At 53.6% G+C, this 20076-nt stretch overlaps 1 protein-coding gene across 4 annotated transcripts in view; it reads right to left on the reverse strand.

The window, feature by feature from the left end:
• The window catches only part of ADCK1 (aarF domain containing kinase 1), a 121370-nt gene that overhangs the window by 38642 nt on the left and 62652 nt on the right, over positions 1-20076 (reverse strand). For all 4 annotated transcript variants that reach the window (XM_046009748.1, XM_046009749.1, XM_046009751.1 and 1 more), the window contains exon 5: positions 3430-3588. In XM_046009748.1, the coding sequence (XP_045865704.1) occupies positions 3430-3588 (159 nt within the window). The remainder of the gene's footprint in view (positions 1-3429; positions 3589-20076) is intronic.

The raw sequence follows: 20076 nt of genomic DNA on the forward strand, positions 1-20076 counted from the left end.
CCTCAGGACCAAACCTGCCAGTTACTTCTCTCTCCTGGATCTCCAGCACCGCCCCCTACCACCAATCCATGGCCACCCTCCCCCTCAGGGACAGCCTGCTCCTGTCCCCACCTCTGATCCTGAGCTTTGCTCTAAACAGCACACAGGACCCTCCCCACGTCACCTGAGTGACCCCTGAGAATTCTATGTCAATCATCCCCACTCCCTGGGGCCTCCGTTTACTCCCACCCCCTCAACCCAGTCTCCGTGCTCACCCCAAGGACTCCCAGTCACCAAATCCAAGAGGCCTTTTCCAGAGCTTTGCTAATTTTATCTCCCACTTGACAACACGGAGTAATTCTGGCAGACCGTATTTTCCCAAATGGCTGCAACAATACCTCCCATTCTGATCTTCTAGAACCTGGTCAGGCCCCATCAAGAAGTAGAGTACCTCCCCCCCCCCCCCCCGCCCTTAAACTAAAGGAGCCTCTGTGACTCTTGTTCTTGCCAACAGAGTAAGGAAGAAGTAGTGCTAAGTGCCTGCCAAGGCAGGGTCATACCGTGGCCATGTGCTTTCTGCCTTATTCTCGTGGGACACTCACTCTTGGAACCCTGCTACCATGCTGCGAGGAAGTCCCAACAGCTGTGGAGAGGCCTATCTGGAAGGACCCAAGGCCCTGCCCCCCAGCCTCAGCTGAGCTGCCAGCCACGTGAATGAGCCACCTGGAAGTAGACCCTCCAGTTCCGTCAGACCATCCAGCCGGCACCACACGAAATTCATGAGTCTCTGTACCAAGCCCTGCCTGGACTGCAGATTCAGGAGCAAAATATACAACTGTTGGGGGCACCTGGGTGGTTTGGTTGGTTAAGTGTCTGCCTTCAGCTCAGGTCATGATCCTGGGGTTCTGGGATCGAGCCCTCTGTTGGGCTCCCTGCTCAACTGGGAGCTTGCTTCTCCCTCTCCCTCTGCCCCTCCTCCTGTTGCTGCTCCCTCTCTGGCTCTCTCTCCAGAATAAATAAAATCTTAGAAAAAAAAAAAAATACGCGGGCGCGCACACACACACACCCGTTGTTTTAAGCTGCTATGTTTCCTAGCTGTCTTCCTGAAGTTGTTTCCATGGAATGTAGCAACACTGGCTCTCCTCCAAACTGTTGGCTGTGCCTTCTCCACTTCTCCATTCCCCCAGGAGTTTGACTTCCTGCGCGTACTCCCCCAATGACAGTACTCCTCACAGCTCTCCCCTTGTCCTCTCCTTTTCTCTTAGTCCCACCCTTCCAAGTGACCTCAACTACTCCCCCAGACTCACCTACCTACCGAGAGTCCCCTTGCTGCTAAATCCCGCACGTGTGGTTCCAGCCGGAATGGAGACCGCCAGAGCAAAGCCGGATCCAGTCTCCCGACGGCAGTACCCAAGCTCTCCTGGGGGCTCCACGGCCCACTCCACCCGGCTCTGAGAGTACCCTGACCCCAACACTCGCATAAGGAACTGCATTTTCCATCTAGCCTTGGCCCAAGGGCAGCACTGGTGGGAGACTGGGGGAGAGAAGGAGGTGGAAACCGGCTGCCTCAAACAGCATCTGCAGCCCCGCCTCCCAGGGGAGGGGCTCTGAGGCTGCGATCCACCTGCCAAAGGACGCCCCCCCCCCCACCGCCAGGGGCTGGCTCTACCAGGTGACCCCCGCTGCCGGCCCCAGGGAACCACCTTTCCTCCCCGTCCCTCCACCTTGAGGGTGGCAGTGGCTTCCAGCTGTTGGTAACTGTCTCACCCTCCCATCTGGCCTCTCTGCAATTCCATCCTGTGAGAGCCCCATTTTCTCTTTTAAATTCCGTTTGCTGGAAATACGTAGCACGATTTTGTTTCTTCCCAACTGGACCCCAACTGATACAGTTGGACCCCGACTGATACACTGGTGAAAGGCACCCAAACTTAATCATGTAAGCCAGAAACCTACCATTTGTTTTACTCTCCTTCCACTCGTTCCTACCATTATTTGCCTCCACCGCACGGAAAGCTGCTAACCACGTCCTGATGACTCCGCCCCTCGGCTCACACCTCCCCTTCACTCCCACTACACTGCCCTGGGTCACATCATTATTTTAGGCTCAGACCAGTGCAGCAGCCCCTCCATTAGTCGCCCTGGCTACAGTCTTTCTGCTTCCTATACATCCTCCAGACTGCCAACAGACTTCTGTCTCTAATGTACATCTGATCGCGACATTCCCCTGATTTAAAAATTCTCAAACGGTTCCCTGCCGGCCACAGGAGAGAATCAGATCTGCTCAGGTCCACAGAAGATCCAGATTTGCTGTGTATGCTGTTCTGTGCCTTGGCCTGGAAGATCAGGCCCTCTGTGTGGTCCCTGCTACCTTCCCAGCCCCCTCTGCGGCCACTCCCAGCCACACCACCTGAACCAGCTCAATTATTCTCCAGGCCCACCCTGTTCCTCTAAGACTGGACCTACGCACAGGCTGGCTATCCTTCCCCTGCCCTGCCGTCTCACGGGCCCCTCCGTGAAGCCCCGCCCCCAACACACCAGTCAACGCACCATGGTACTGAGGGCACCATGCAGACACCCCTTTGGCGGAGCTCACATCCCCACACCGTGGCTGTTGGTGTCCAGACCTGCCCTTCCACTGAACAGGGAACTCCGCCGGGGATGAAGATGGAGCTCCCTCACTCCCCCCACAACCCACCTAGCACCTGGTGCAAAAGTGACCTTCCATGCATGTTCGGAGCTTAGGCAGGGTGAGCTGAGGAAACAGACGATGAGTCCAGAGTGAGTAAAGAGAACAGAGGAAGGCAGTCCGCAGAGAAGGGGAGCGACACACAGGAAGGCGAAACGCCCGCCCTCCCCGGGCCAGGCTGTGGCCACCACCCAACCAGCGCCTGCCTCACCCTCCCTTGCTCTGCGGACAGAACTAGAAAAGTCCAGAGATACAGTCTCCACCTGGGCTTCTCCCAGGAACATTTTTAGGTGGACAAGCTTGTTCACTCAGAACAGGAGATAAGCAAACACAGAATCTGCGGAAATGTTTCTATGGGATCTTCCTGTCATTTTTCCATCCCTTGGTTCTCCACGTGCTCCCTTTTGTTACAATTTAACAAATTAAGATGTAACTTTTCTACCCCCAAGGAAATCATTTTTGGTTCATCTCATTTCTTCAACATCCACCTGAGGCCTCATTGGTCCCAGCAGCTACACGTCATGCTCTGAGACCATCCCCAGACAGTTCCTAGGAACAAATCGAGACGAACTGACGCGCCCAGCCACGGGTCCCCCAGTCAGAGCATTGTCAGGACACCTCCTTTGTCACGGTCTCAAGCTTTCCTCATCCACTCTGCTGTTCAATGGGTCACACTCCACCCGGTTGCCTTGAACCAGTGTCCCTGGAGCCACCTAGTTTCCAGAGAAATATAAAGTGAGGACAAAGGAGGGGCAGGCTCTCACCTCCATCAGGAGAATGTCTTTCGAGCTCTGAGACTGCACCTTTGGATGCTGGACTTTCACGGCCACGGTCCGCCCATCACGCAGCACTGCCTTGTGGACCTGGGCCAGGGAGGCGGCCCCCACGGGGGTGTTGTCAAAGCTCACAAACAAATCATGGATCTGTCAAGAATGGAGAGAGGACAGAGCAATTAAGATGACTCAGTTCAGTGAGAGGGGGACGGGCCAGGCCAATAGATTTTCTGCTCTACCAGTTGTACGCCAACCCAATGCCTCGTGCGGGCTCTTGGCTGCCATGGAGATTCACAGCAGGCACACGGAGGAAGCGAGAGAGAAAACACATATGGAGGGGTGTCCACATATGCATGCATGGGTGCCCTGAGCACCTCCACTCAAGACCAAAGAAGTGTTGTCCAGAACGTTCAGAACTGAGGACCGTCTGCTCATTTAGTTACGCACCACTGCCCCCCAGGGCTGTTACGCAGGTACATGAAATCAAAACTTAACAGAACCCTGGCCCCAGACAGCCCAATACAGGGATCAGATACTCCAATCCACCAACACGGAAGAGCTCAAGGGACCCCAGTCTGGAGGTTCCAAACGCAGTAGCCACCTCTTGTTCCTGCCTGAACAGCAGCTCAACACAGGTCCCCAAAGCCACCCTCAGCCTGGCCAACTGGCAGAGACCCCAGGGCTACACACCCCAGCCGTGCTTTTGGTCCCCTCCTGCAATGTCACCCAAAGGTGGCCTTGGGCAGACCCCTCGCCCTTCCTCTACAAAACGGAATATGGGCTCCTTACTCTTCTGTCTTCTCTTCCCTTCTTCCTTCCCTCCTTCCCTTTTAGAAATGCCAAATCGAATTTTCCTGAAGGGAAAAAAGTCTTTGTGACTTGAGGGATCGCACCTACATGGTCCAGGTGGTAATATTTTACCAGATGGGAAGGAGACCCCCAAAAGGCTTTTGTAAAAATGTCCAAGGCTGAAATTCTGGCCCCCTCCACTGTTTGAAGTCCCTGTATAGCTTTCCAATCCTAGAAGGTCCAGACATATTCTCTCTCTCTCTCTCTCTCACACACACACACACACACACATATGAATGTGTACACACAGGATTAGTCCCGTGGTCCTCCTTCTCACATCCCCCAGGCTCTCACCCTGAGGCCCATCCATCCGTGCCCCTGCTTCCCTCAGGCCCTTTCTGCATCAGGCACTCTCTCCTGCCCTTCGGCCCCCTCCTCTCCTTGGACTTCAGCAGTCAGACAACCCTCGGCCACCATCCCATCCCTCTGCTTACTAGGCTGCGCTGACACCTTGCTAATCTCCCTCATAAATCACTCCCTCCAGCCCTGTCATCATTTTCTTGGCTTTCACTAAATTCCATCCCATTTATCAATATCCTTCGGAAGCCAAAGGTCCAGGCAACATGGGAGGGGCCCACACTTCTCTGTCACGGGAGATGGGTATGGATTGGCTTCCCTGGCCTCCTTCTTCTTCATTGGGTTTTTATTTGTGTCCCTACCCATGCCTACTTCTCCCCATCCTTCCCCAACCACACACTTGTCTTTTTCCTTCCCTCCTGAGTTTGAGGTTCCCTGAGGACCAGATCATCCCCACATCAATCATCCTAGGTCTCTCCCTTTATCTTGGACTTGGGCTTGGCTTGGGAGAACAGAAGAACCACCATCCCTGTAGACCCCATTAGAACATCACCTTTAAGTGGGCAAAGATTTTTGTCTGTCTTATTAACTGCTGAATTCCCTGTGCTTAGAATAGCACCAGAGGGGCACCAAGGTGGCTCAGTAGGTTAAGCATCTGCCTTTGGCTTCAGTCATGATCCCAGGGTCCTGGGACCCAGACCCACGTCGGGCTTCTTGCTCTTTGGGGAGTCTGCTTCTGCCTCTGGTGCTCTCCCTGCTCACTCTCTCTCATACACACAAATAAATAAAATCTTAAAAAAAGAATAGCATCGGAACTAGCTGTGACAAACACATATTTGTTGAAAGACTGAATCCATTATTCTCTCCCTTGGAGAAGAACTGAATCAACTCTTTCTTCCTTTTCAATGATGGTCCTTCCAGCTCCCACACCTCTCCTAGTCTAAAGGCCCCCAATGTGAAAGCACATGTCCTGTGTGGGATTTACCCAGGTGGACTCCAACCATTACACCAGCGTGGGTGTGAGCCCCCAGCCTGGCTCAGAAACTTGAATACCCTGGGTCACGCTGACGGGTTCAGAGATGGACATGTCACCCAACTGATCTAATCGGACTCCACTGTTTCACTGTTGTTTGAACTGTGGGAGAAAAGATTCTTTCTCTCTGCTGAACTTGAAGGTAAAAAGTTGATGTCTGAAGCTACCAGGAATCCCAGAGTGGCAACAAAGAGGAAAGCAGAGCCAAGAGACAGAGTGAATCTTGGTCAGCAAGGTTGGGCCCCTTGATCTAGCCATGCCTGAAGACTCACCCTATAATTCCCTTTTTTGCTTAAGTCAGTTTGGGTTGTTTTCTGTCACACAGGAATGAAGGGGCTCTGACTGAGAGTTCTCAGGCCCCATCTGGGTTAGACGAAAGAAACATAGGCATGGTGCCGGGCACCCCCAGGAGGCTCAATAAGTGTGAGTTCCTTTCCCTCTCCTTGCCCCTCCCCTCAGTGCCCTCCTGCTGGGACAGGGATCCAGGAATAGAAGGGAGGTAGACTTCAGCAACATTCTGAGCCATTACATAATGAAATGAGCAAGAACTGCCTTTAGAAACCCTCTGGTTGTTCCTGAAGGAGCACCAAGGAGAATGTTTTCTGGAGCAGATCTGCAAACTCAGACCTTCCCAGGCAGCTGGAATGGCCCCCTCTGCCCACTGCAAAAGAACTTGGGGGGTCACTTGACTCTACTCCTCACTCCAAGCCTCCACGTGGCTCCCTGGGAACACTGGCTCATTTCCTAAGAAGGACAGCCAGGCTTCAAACCAGTGTCATTGCAGGGACGTTGCAGAGTCATTGCAACTAAAGAGTGACATGGCATCACTAGGGCTGTGTGGCAAGAACAGCTGCCAGGAGCACTCCAGGGAGAGGTGAAGGAAGGAAAGGGCTGAGGCAAGCATTTCCCCATCTCCTGGGTAAGAGGAAGCCTGGTCTGCCATATCCCCAGGGACTGAGAAGGGGACCTCCCACAGTTCGCCGTCTCCACCAGGGTAGGCAGGGGGTCTGGAGCTCAGAATACCACCTCAGCCCGGGTGCCAACACAGCACCCTGAAAGAGGCCCCAGCTGTGAGGACCTGCCCTAATCCCAGCTTGACCGGTGGCAGCAAAGAGAGGCATGGGAAATGCATCCCCCAATCTGCACAGGGAACCTGTTGGGCAGATCCCCACCCCACCCCTGCCCACCCACCACCTCCCCAGGGCCCCTGCAGCCATCCTTTCCCCTCTATCAGGAAGCAAGTCATACCCCCACACCCTCCTGTGCTTATACACACACACACACACACACACACACACAATAATTGATTGCTAGTGAATGTTCCTAGCTGGCTTATACAAAAGGTAATTAAAGATTGGTGCTGCAGCCTGTAATTAAATATGAATAAAGTATCTCTAAATGGAACCTTGATTCAAAGTGCTCAGTGGAAGTACTTTACGCTGATAGATAGTAAGGAAAAATAGACCCTGTCCCGAAAGCAGAATTATACCCCCCGTGCAGCTGACACCAACGCCGCCCCTCCCCTCGGGCCCCAGCCCCCAGCCCTCTGAGCAGAAAGCCATTAGCAGAAACCAACTGCAGCACGGGCAGCAATTAGATTCAAGCAGGGCCCTCGGCTGCCTCCAGTCGCTCGCAGAAACCTGTCGCCCCTTCTAAGCCTGTCTCTCCCCGGTTCCTCTTTTTTTCCTCTGGGTCTGGCGACAAAATCAATTAAGTAAAACAGCTGCATTTTAAAATGACTAGTTATGTGCTTTTTAATTACTGTCGGCCCATGATTCAAATATATCGATGTCCCAGTCTAAAAAAGGAAAAATAATCAGGAAAAAAGTTTCTCCAGCTCTGTATGGTCTGCTTTTCCAGGGTGTGTCTATGTTTGCGTGTGTGTGTGTGTGCGCGCGCGCGTGCGCATGTGTGTAAAAGTGGGAGGCGGTGTTCGTTTTTTTATGAGCAGAAAACATCAGAAGAGCAAGAGGAAATGTGTCCACCCCCCCACGGCTCAGGTTAAGACCAGCAGGCTGGCATCAGCTGGGGCCCAGGAAACCGAGACCACGTGATTTTTAGACCCAGGTACACGGCCAAGAGGGAGAAGTTCCAGAAAATTAGCTCCACAGCTTCCCACGAAGCCAGTTTTCTGGGCAATGTTTCCAAAAGGCCACACTGGGCAGCCAAGCACTGGCCAGGGTCCTCGTTTCACCCAAAATAAGGTAACAGGAAGTCAGGATCTTCTGTAAAAGCCATAATATGACTCTTGGAAGGAGTTTCACTAAGTCTCTCCATCCGCCAGCCAGCCTCAGGCCCCTCACCAGCCCCAGGAAGAGAGATGTCCTGGATTTTCCAAGATGGCCCAATTTCAAATATTCCATTCTGCTGTCCCCAGAGTCATGCACATCAGACCTCTTCTGGATATACTACCTCAAATATCCTTGACATGAGATGATGCCAACAAATCTGACCAACCCAGAACTGGATGGCTACAGATGAACAGATAGGAGCTTGCCTCAAAGCAGGCAAGTCCAGGCCTAGCTGCCAAGGCCAGGCAGTTCCCACTTAGGAGCTGGGAAAATGGCCCAGGGCACCTGGGGCAGGTTACCATGGCATCAGCAGCAAACAACACCTGGCTCTTGAGGTCTAGAGATGCCCCTGTCCCCACGCCTGGCTGGGTGCCAGCAGCCATCCACCACAGTCTGACGGGAAGAGGGACAAGTCCCTGTACTAATGGAGTAGCTGGAGTGAACCTGCCCCCCTCCCCGCCCCCAGCCTGAAACTGATAAGATAGCACCAGCCTCCTACAACTCTGCAAAGCCTGGACTGTCTGCCTTGAGCAGAAAACCCACCGTCACTTCCCATATGCCTCTGCTAGAAACCCACTCCTTCCTCCCGGCACTGTTTCCCAGGGACCTGCCCCGGGGACCCCTCCATCTCACCGTCACTTTGGCCACTGCTATCTCACTTTGCTGCAATTCCTTCTCCTTCCACTTAAACATGCCTGGTTTTGCATCCCACCTGTTCAGGGTCATTCCCGCTCATTCTAAGTAACATGTGACACTGACAGCAACTAGGTGACCCATGCCCTCTCATCCCCCCTGCAGCGGCTTTAAAATACATCCACAGGTGCTTACATACTCCTCTCCTTGTGAGGTGCAGCCCACTGCCCACCTGAGTGTGAGCTAGATCCATGACCGCAGCACACAGAGGAAGTTAGGGCATGCCTTCTGAGACGTCACTGTGACACCTTCCTGTCCTCTCCCGGACAGCGCACTCCTGCAGCAGTGAGCCGCCATGCCAATAGGACACTCGAGTAGTGTGCGGAGAGGTCTGGGGATGAGGAAGCAAGGCCTCCTGCCCACAGTGAATCATCTTGGAGGCAGAGTCTCCTTCCCCACTCAGGCCTTCAGATGACTGCAGCCCCCTGCCCACAGCCTGACTCTGCCCTCACAGAAACGGAGCCAGAACCAGCCAGGAAGGCATGCCCGCATTCCTGGCCCACAGAAACTGTGCTCGGCAGCAACAGCTAACTAGTACACCCCACGCACACCCGTGCCAGACATCACTAATCGATCACAGCATTTGTTTCTGCTGCGGGCCCAGATGCTGCCTCAGCATCTCTCCCCACACAGTGCTCTGGGCTGCCACTACCAACTGACCAGAGTTAATACAGGAAATGAAACCAATCTGCCATTCCTTAGCTCAAGTCCATCAGTCAGCAAACATGTACCTGCAGGCCTGCCACATGACAGAAACCATGCTGGGTACATGGGCCAACAAAACAGACATCATCTCTGGCCATGAGGAGACCGCCATCCAAAAAATAAGGTAACAGCCTCTGGAAAACACACTTGTATTTTAGCAGGGCCTGCTGGCGACAGTGCCCCCCACCCAGTGCCAATTCACCCAACCCTGGTGGGACTTTCTGGCAAGATCAGAAGAGGAGACCTCCGATATCAGGATGTAGACCCTGGGAGGTCGTGGGGGGCGGGGTCCAAGGCACCCAAGTGTCTCTTTGTCCCCACTCAACAGCTGCCCTGCCTCAAGGTGGGACTACCCCCACCTCTGGCTTCCCACACAGAGCAATTTATTTTAATACAGATAATAATGAGAATAATAGCTCGAGGACACAGAGTCCCTGTCTTCCATAGAATCTGTGTTCTCTCCGGGGTTCTGGAAGATCAAACTATTCGTTCTGCAGAGCCATTAGCTATTGCCATTGCCTAGCTGGGAAGAATGAACGAAGGGCCAGCGGCAGAACCTAAGGCCTTTCTTGACAAGGGCCAACCACAGAAATTATAAAATAGTGCTGCTCTCTAAATTTGCACAAGGAGGCTGGCATGAGCCTCAGCTGTTACTAATGTGCTAAAAGCCTCCAGGTACAGGATAATCATCCACCTGGCTTTGTCAAGGGCATCACAGCTCAGACCGAGCTTCCCTCCTCCCACAGGACAGTGACCAGCAGCTGGCAGAGAAGCAAGAAGCCGGGAGCAGCCACACCCCAAGGCCATGGGTGTGTTCCCTGAGAATGCCCACCAGCTGGCCAGAACAGTGGGACCTGAGAAACAATAGGGCATAGTAATTCCAGTGCAAGGTCTGGGTCAAATTTCCCAGGCTCAGATTTTGGCTCCATGCTGCGCTGGCTTGGTCAGTTACCAAGACTGATGACCCATCTGTGCCTCAGCTTCCTCATTTGTAAAATGGGAATTCTAATACCTACCTCATAGAGTTATCATATGAAATGACACACATGAAGTGTCTAGAATATGGCCGATGAAAGAGCCCCGATAATTCTAGCAAGAATACTGGATGCCCATTTAATGCCTCCATAAAGAGGACAGAGTGGTATAATGAAAAGAGCACTGGACAAAGAGTCAGCAATTTTAGGCTCTCAGTTCTATTCTGTCAGTGAGTAAAAGCCACCATATTCCTTTCTCCTCCAATCTACCCTCCACAGGCAGCTAAAGTGAGTCTTCCAAACATAAGCTGATCATGTCACTTCTCTCCCTTTAAACCACTTTGCCAGCCTACGAGAGCCAAAATCCTTAACACAAGCCACCGAGTCTGATCCTGCCCCATCGCCCCCTTCAAATCACAGTGCAACAATTACCTCCTCAGGAGGAGGCGGTAATACATGTCCGTCCTCAGAATTCAGGGTGCCCTTCTGGAGAGCAAGGAACACAGCTGCACTCTGCCCTGACTTGTATTTGTTGGATCTCCCTTTTCCCTTCTCAATGACAGACTTCTTCCATTTTTTGCTCAGCACTGTATTCAAGGCCCCTGACACATCACTGGTACTCAATAAGTATTTCTTAATGAATGAGTGAGGTTCAATTTTCCCTAACCTCTTCCTGGTGAGGGGACGTTGGGCCTTCCAGATGATTCGGAGTAGCGAACACACTTCCCAGAGGTGGCTACAGCTCCTTCAGGATAGCTGAGGGAACCTGGCGGGTGCTGGGCACTTCGAGAGTTGCAGTTGGAGGGACTCTATGGAAATGTTGTGATAATAATGATTAATAACAAGCAGATAAACACCCAGTGTGGTTGGCCAGCCCGGGAAGCCATCCATTAGATCTGTCACTCATTAGAGGTGGGGGTGGGGCCAGTCCAATCAGATCTCCTCAGCTTAAGCAAACCTTCTGTAAATTATAGGCTGCAGGCACTGACATTTGATAAATTATTCTTCATAATCCGCCGTTGGCTGTCATAAATCTAATCTTTCAACATTCCCCATCTTAATAACTTATACAGCTTCACCAGATGACGTGTCTCTGTCTCTGCCTGACAGAGATCTCTGGGATAAAAGAAATTGTGTGGAATGAGGTGCAGTATGAAGCCAGGAACCCCCATAAGCCAGGGCCCGGCCTACGTAGGTTATCTGTGGGGTGATCACAGGGTAGAAGCAGTGAGCCATCCTTGGAACCATGGGGTGCCTGTGAGCCAGCTTACCCCCCAGCACGTGAGTGAGAGACAGGTGGGGCCAGGAGCTCTGTCCCCTCTCTATGGCAATCTACCTATGTGAGAACTTAGTACCTCTTCCTTGAACTTGAGCTTGGTTTGGTATCAGGGATGTCAGGACATCTTTGCTCAACAGGGACTAAATGCTCAACCGAGGGTACTTTCTTACAGCTGCAGACTGTTTGTTGCCCTCAAAGTGCGGCCTTCTCTTGAGGCTGGACAGAGGAGATCCAACGGCCCCCACTTTGTAGAGAATACATTCGCTAAATGCCATTCGTTTATTCATCCATCCAGTGCTTACGTGACTAATATAAGCAGGGCACTGTGCTGGTCACCGGGGCCTCAGTGGGGACTGGGTTCAAATCAGGTTCAGCCACCCCCTCTCTGGAGTCACCACTGGAACTTGAAGTCCAGTGGCAAGACAGGAATTAACCAAGTAATCAAAGGTAAAGGTAAATGGCCAACTTTGATACATGATATGAAGGGAGAGGTAGCTGATGCCGTAAGAGCCTGTGTTCAGAGGATTAAACCCGGTCAGGGAGCGCTTCTTGGAGGAGGTGACAAAGAACTGAGATCTGAAGAATGAGGAGGCAGTGAACCAGATGAAGGAAGGAGGAGACATCTAGACAGCGGGAAGGGTTCGTGGAAACCATACACAAGCAGAACAAGACACAGCGACGGGAGAGCCAGAGAGAAGACGGCCAACAATTCCCACCCCGGAATCCAGGCTGAGCTGGGCCCTCCAGATCTCCCCCGGGGGAGGAGTCCTCATCCGCAGCTGGTGCCCATGGTGGGGGGAAAGCTGGGCCACAATGGCGCATATGCATTTCTGGCAAGGTCTGGGACTGCTAAACCCTGATGGGCTCACCCTCATAAAACTATAAAACTCCAAAGCCCTCTTTCCAACAACCTTCAGAGGTTCCTACACCCAAAAATGAAGGAAGAGAGGAATAAGGCACAGACGCCCTTGCTTACCACAGCACCGTTTCCTGTCAGGATAGACTTCCTTATCCTTGGGACAGGTGGCAAAATGTCACACGGCAAACGAGCCTAAGCTATGTTCCTATGCCTCGGAGCCCCAAATCCAAGGGCTCAGGTACCAAAGCCCTGGCGATCTTCCTAGAACACCCGAGTAAGAAGTTTTCCAGGTTCACTTTGCATGTAACAGCAGCAGTGGCCGGAGATTTTTAAAGGGGGCAAACCCAGACCTTCTGGATCTACAGGGAAGAGAAAGTCCAAATTCTGGGATCATTACACGCACGCCCGGCTGACCTGGCGCAGCGAAGGGAGGGGAAAGACGTCAGCTCTGGTGTCAGCAGCCCTACCTGCGCCAGGCAGCCGTGTGGCCTCGGGAAACGTGCTTAGGTCCATTAACTTCTGCAGGATGGGAGTGATGATAACAATACTCATTTTGCAAGGGTGTTGTCCTAAGTGTTAAAGGATATTAGGCATCCAGAGCAGGGGGCAGCAAGCGATGGCCCTTAGGCCAAAACCAGGCCCATGCCTGTTTTTGTATACAGCCCACCAGCTAAGAATACTTTTTTGACATTTTAAATGTTCAGAAAAAAACCAAAAGAACAGTATTTTGTGATACATGAAAACTACATGAAATTCGACTTCAGTGTCCCTGAATGAACTTTCACTGGGACACAACCCACCCATTCATCACACGTTGTCTGTGGCTGCTCCCACGTCACCACAGCAGAGGTAAGCAGTTGTGACAGAGACTGGATGGCCCAAAAAAACCTCAAATATTTACCAGTTGGCCCAATGGTGGGTAGAGAAATGGCCCCCCAAAGATGTCCATGTCCCAATCCCCAAAGGCTACCCAGAGGGGGAGCACAGCCTGGAGGACTATATGGGCCCAAGGGTCTCGCCCTGTCCTTGTAAGAGGGAGACAGGAGGGTCAGAATGGGAGCAGCAACTATGACAGAGGGAGGCAAGGTGAAAGAATGAGAGAGACTGAAAGATGCCACGTGGCTGGCTGGGACGAGGGAGGACAGGGCCACACGCTGAGGAACGTGGACAGCCTCCAGAAGCTGGACAAGGGAAGAGACTCTCCCCGAGAGCCGCTGGAAGGAACGCAGCCCAGCCAACCCTTGAATTTTGGGTTTTCTGGCCCACAGAACAGGAAGATTATAACTGTGTCTTGTCTGAAGCCACTAAATCCGTGCTCTTTGTCACAGCGGGGCTAGGACCCTAACCCAGGCCTTCGCGAGGAAGAAGCCTGCGGACACCTAATGCGGAGCACTAGCGTATCCCTCTCAGGACGGTCTGTTTCATTCTTTTGCTGTGCTTCCCAGGGCGATTTTGAGGATAGAGGGCTGGGGACCGGACAGGGGCTGCACGCACAGTGTGCAAACACAGGTCACATGAGAACCCCAAGCCACGGCACCAGGAGGGCACATCACAGTTCTGGTTCCGTGCCAGGTGATGATACCTAGAACCAGTCCCGCCTCCCCCTCTCTGTGTGGGGGTCCTCCGCTCCCCCCGGTGGCCTCTTACAGGCCCCAGGTCAAATCCTAAAACCAGCCTCTTCCCAAGAAGCTCAGTTTCCTTTTCGACCTCACACGAAATCATCAGTTATCGGCTCACACAGCAAAGATGGGAGAACAGCAGGGGCCCCGGGAGACATACTCCTGTGATGGTCATTTGGAGGAGGTGCTCCAGCTATGGGAGGAACAGCCTCCCCTATATGCCTGGCTGTGGGGACACTCATACACCCACCCTCCCTCTCTCCCTCTCATTCTCTCTCTCTCTCTCAGAGCTCTCCTTAGATCAGGGTGCTGAGGACTTTTTTTTTTTTTAATGTCTGGAAACCAGGAACCCAATGCCAGACTCAGCTTCTCAATGCCAAACCCCAAATTGCTCAGTCCTACATAGACTCTCCAACTCTCTGACCACTGACTCTAAGGAGAAAGGGGGCCACTGGGCAAAGCCCCGCAGAAAAACCATTCCCCAAACTGCCATTGGGGTGAGCAGCTCATGCGGCCCCACCACCACCCCTCAGCACCATGTCTGTTCTCGGGTGGCCCTCATTGATCATGCCAGAGCCCAGGGAGCCGAGTGTGCCCTTCCCTCCCCCGCAGCCCCTCCATACCTAATTCTTCCTTGAGTCCTGCTGGTTTCATCTCCAAAACACATCCATCCACTCCTCTTCCAAGCCAGCACTGCTCTTATCCAGATGAACACAAGTGCCTGGTAACTGTCTCCCGGTCACAGCCCTGGTCCCCGTGCAGGCCACTGTGGATGATGCCACTCTCTCCAGAGAGCCCCACACTGGCTGCTGAACTTGGGTCCCCAGGTGAGCCCAACGCACATCTCGGCTGCATCTTTCAGCATCTCTCTGCCCTACCACCACCATCCCCTTCTTCCCCAGATGGATCCATGCTCTTTCCCACCTGAGGCCTCTGCATTCTCTGTTCCCTCTGTCTCCTTCTCCTAACCTTTCCTGGTCTCAGTTTAATCACCACTTAGTCCTCAGAAAGACACCACCCCACCACCCAGCCTTCTAAACGCAGAGTACCCTCTACTTTTCCCTTGTGGCATTTATGACGAGTGTCCTTATATTTTTATTCTTCTGGTCACTTGTGTAACATCCTGCCATTCCCCTACAATTCGATCGAAGACCACGGTGGCAGCTTGTCTGGCTACAAAACCCCCGGCACGCACACGACCGAGGTCCAACAAACATGGGCTGAGCCAATAAATGAACAGACAAATGACTCGTGATGGCCAACAGGAGAAAGGCTGTGGAGGGTCCAAAATCACACCTGCGGGACAGCCAAGCCATCCAAGCTGAGCCCCTGCCCCCACCCGGCCCAGGGCCCCATGTTCCCAGCCCCAGCCCTGGGCCCAGGCAGCACAGACCCCCTCTGGTCTCTCCAGGGTCAGGCACAGCCCCCACCCTGCCCCTCAGGTGATGCCCACCAAAGACGACATCCTCAGCTCAGGCTGCTCCACCTGCCCAAGACGCCCTCTCTGGGCCTTTCAGCGTGTTCTCCTTTTGACAGCACTCAAGTCCTGCTCAGGTTTTGCCTTCTCCAGAAGACCCCAATTCGCCCTTCTCTATGACCGTACCGTGAATTCTGAGAGCACCTGAGAGCTGTAGCCGAAACCGCGGATAACTCTCTCATCTTGTTCTGACCTCTTGTTGAGCTGTCTCTAGCTCCTGCTGTCCCTAAACCAAAGACCGCAGGAGTCAGGGTTGTGGGGCGAGTCGGTGATTCAACTAGAGTGGCAAAGTTCTGCATTCTGAGTGAGGGAACTAGGGTTCCCGTCCCACCTCTGCCATTATCAGCCCCATGACCTTAGAGAAGTTGTTTCAGTGTCTCTGGGTCTAAATTCCTCACATGGTAAAGTGGGGGTGTTAGAGTCCTTGGTCCCTGGGAGCCTTCCTAATTCTACGATCCTGTAACTCTTAACCTTCCATCCTGTACTCCTATGACGGTGCCCCAGCCTATACCAGCCTCCCTACACACACACACACACACACACACACACACACACACACACACTCAAGTCTGGCTCTCCACCCAGAGTCGGCTTACCCTTCCCGGTGACGCAGGCGCACACACAAGGAGTCACCTCCAAAGTGGCACAGGCCGGGCCACAGAGCAGGGCCTCCCCCAGCGGAAACCACCACGGGAACCCAGCCTGGGACACAGGCAGGCTCCTCCAGCCCCATGAATAAAGAAGCAGACACAGCTGGCCTATTCATAATCAGCATAAAAAATTGATTAGCCCTTTCCAAATTAAACATTATTGTTTCAACGATGAACATAAATCAGCCCGACGTGGACGGCTTGCTTCTCTCTGCTGCCAAGGAGCTACAGCAGGTAGACCACACGTGGGGACCTGGGCCCGGTGGAGAGAGAGGAGGGCTCCTCCCTGGAGAAGGGCCCAGCTCTCAGAAGGTAAACAGGAGGGCAGACCATCCCTCACCCCCATCACTAGCCCCCTACCTGCGAGCACAGAGGGGCGGCGCCTTTTCCAGAGGTGAGAAGGAGGAGAAGAACCAAATGACCTCGCCATGTGCTTTTTAGAGCACTTCCTCAGCCGTGTAACTGGACCTTGAGGCAACATAGGTCCAGAGCTGGGCTGGGGCCAAAGGCAAGATGGTGGGCCGGTGCACTGTTAGGGGAAAGAGTGTGGCCCTTGGGCACAGACTGGGTCTCACAGGCCCTTCCTTCAGTGTGGCCTTGAACCTGGCCCCACACATCCTGCAGCAGCCTGTGGGATTCGAGCATGTTATGTCTCTACAGTCAGATAACACTCGGGTTCGGTCCAGCTGAGCTGCTGTCCCACTGTGTGATTCTGTGTAGGTTACTTAGTGTTACAGCTTAGTAAGCTATGACTGGGGAAACCCAGGAAACAGACACCTAACTCGCCTTGGTTTTGTGAGGACTAAAACGAGGCTGTGTATTTGAAAACACCTAACGCGTCCTAGGGAAGGAGAAAACAATAAATAGGCAGTTCCTTGGCCTGCAGGGGTTCCCCGTCTCTCTGTCCCACCTTCCACTTGGGAATGCTGGGAGAAGCCATAAACTGCTAGGACGGGAAACCTGGGGAAAGGCCCAGGGCTCCTTCCAGAGAGCAAGAGAACACCAGGGTTAGGACCTTGTAATCTGCAGTCAGCCCTGGTTTTGCTCCCGACTCAACCTCCTATCTCTGTGCAACCTCAGACACGTGTCTCAACCTCTCTGGCCTTGGCTTGGATGCTAGTACTGCCCCACAGGGCAGCTCTGGGGATTACAGGGGGCACCACTGCACCACACCTACCGCACCCATCCATCCCTTCAGATATTTCCCCCGCTGCCTCCTGCAACATCAGCATTTCCGTTTGCTCCTGGGGGCTCTTTCTCCATCTGGAGAAATTCGCAGCCCTCAGGAGCTACCGTCTCTGTGAAGGTAGGAAGCTGGTGTATAAACACCTAAACTTCTCCCTTGGCCCTTGGGTGGGATGATTTTTTTTTAAGTTTTTTTTTTTTTAAGATTTTATTTATTTGACAGACAGAGATCACAAGTAGGCAGAGAGGCAGGCAGAGAGAGAGGGAGGGGGAAGCAGGCTCCCCGCTAAGCGGAGAGCCCGATGCGGGGCTCAATCCCAGGACCCTGAGATCATGACCCGAGCGGAAAGCAGAGGCTTTAACCCACTGAGCCACCCAGGCCCCCCCTGGGTTGGATGATTTTGAAGTGAGTGTTTGACACCAGTTCCCTGTGTCCCTATGGCAGGAGCCGGTTTAAAGCCCTTCTCTCCCTGAACCACACTCCTGCTTCCCTCCTGGCCACCCCCAAGCTTCCCACAAAACCACTCCCACCAGAATCCTGCCCTTGGAGTCGTCTTCTGGGAGTGCCCGGCCGGGATGAGCACCTCCCACGTGGTTAGCATCCAGCTAAGGTGGGCGATTATGTTCCCTCTAAGATACCGCGGGACCCGGGACTCCAAATCATTGCTTATGCCCCAGCCACACCGGTAAAGAAAGTCCATCCTCTGGCTCACCTGGACATGGGAGGAAGCCATCAGAGCCCCAGCAAGCATACCCACCCTGTCCACGCTGCCCACCCCAGCCCTGAGCCGTCTGCAAGAAGAGACCCACCCCTCCCCTTCCGGGAGGGAAGGCATGCCTTGAGTTCATGCAAGGAGAAGATGAGGACCCTGCCCGCAATGGGCTTGGCAATCCCAAGGGCAGAGGGTCAGCTGTCAGGGCCGCTCCTTCTAGAGCAGTGGCTGTGGTACTCCATCTCTGACTTGTCACCTCCTGACCCACTGCCCAGCCAGGTACACTCACTCTGAGTGCCGCTCTGAGCGCCAACACAGGCAGCGGTGAGAAGAGCTGGCCACGCCCCGGCTCCAGGAAATAGCACAAATAGGCTCAAGGGAAAGAGTTCACTTTGACCAGATGCGGAGGAAGGAAAGAGCCTTCCGGCGTGGCTCCTGCCTTCCACCCCTCCAGCCGTCCTGCACTGTTGGTGGACTCTGCCCAAAAATCAGCCGCGGAGGCCCACACGCACGTGCGCACGCACACACACACAAGCACACACACACACACGCGTGCATGCACACACACATACAGACGCTATCAGCTGATCAGACTGAACACAGTTCTAAGACCTGGGGCCCATGGTGACGCCCTAAAGCCTGCACATCAAGATCCAGTGCTACACCCCTACCCCCACTTCTCGTCCTCCAGAAACCAGGCCATCCTCGGGGGCGGCAGCGGCACAGTGGGAGGGGTGAGGGCTCAGGCAACAGCGCTCAAAGCGGGGGCTCTGCCTCTTCTACCTAGGAGACCGAGGCTGCTGCTTAACCTACCAGAGCCCCGGCTTCCTCATTTGGAAAACTGGAAGGGTAAAATCTACCAACCTTGCCGAGTTATTGTAACCATTAGAAGCAATATCTATAAAACATCCAGCCACTGTGTGTACTACCTGGCAAGTACCAAACAGAGAGTCTCATGTCATTATCATCTGCGGACATGAACATCTTTTAGGCCACGTTCTGCCCTACTGCTTCCCACCCCATCCCACCTGTCACCTTGGGGTTTAAATGAGAGGGACGATGTCTTCTGATGGACCCCATCTCCTCCGGCCTCCCCGCCAGGGACTGGACAGCGGTGTTTGTTTCCCAGGGCAACTATAACAAATCACGCAAACAGGTGCTGAAAACAACAGAAATGTATTGGCTCCCTGTTCTTGGGGCTAGCCGTCTGAAATCAAGGTGCTGGTGGGCCTGCGTGCCCTCTGCGGGCCCCAGGAGGAACCTTCCCGGCTCTTCCTAATTCCCCAGCCGCTGCCAGCAATCTTGGCATCTCCTCGGTTTGCAGCGGCATCCCATCTCTACAGCCGCCGCGTGGCCCCCTCCCCAGTGGCAGGATGTAGGGCCCACTCCAATGCACTATCAACTTAAGTTACCAAATTACAGCTGCAAATACCTCATTTCACGTTCTCGGGTTCTAGGAAGGCAGGAATGGGGTGGAGGAGCGTGGGGGACACCACTCCACCCAGCACAACCCCTGACTTAGGCTCAGGTGGGCAGAGTCCTGATCCAGAATTTCATAAAAGGAAAGTGGAGTGTGCAGGACGGGAAGGAGGGGGAGGCCCTGCTGGAGGCAAACCTGGGAAGAGGTGAGGCTGAGCGATGCCGAGGGCAGCAGCCCATACAGGCCCTGCAGGAAGAACATGAGAGAGAGAGGAGTCCTGGAAGAGCACCCCAAAAGCCCCACTCAGCCCCGTGCCTGCCCAAAGCATGGCCACAGGACACAATATGTCAGCCCTCTTGCCTCAGCTGGTTCCCAGCAAAAGTGCTCATGCCCTCACCCAAGTCAGCTTGAACCGTGGCCCCCAAATATTCATATGTTGGGGTCCTAACCTCCATGACCTAACCTTCGGAATGTGACCTTACTTGGAAACAGTGTCATTGCAGATGCAATTAGTTAAGATGAGGTCACCCTGGCATGGGGTGTGGGGGGCGCTAAGCCAATATGACAGCGTCCTTAAGAAAGGGGGCAACTTGG

Source organism: Meles meles, chromosome 6, assembly GCF_922984935.1.
Source record: "Meles meles chromosome 6, mMelMel3.1 paternal haplotype, whole genome shotgun sequence".
NCBI lineage: Eukaryota > Metazoa > Chordata > Mammalia > Carnivora > Mustelidae > Meles > Meles meles.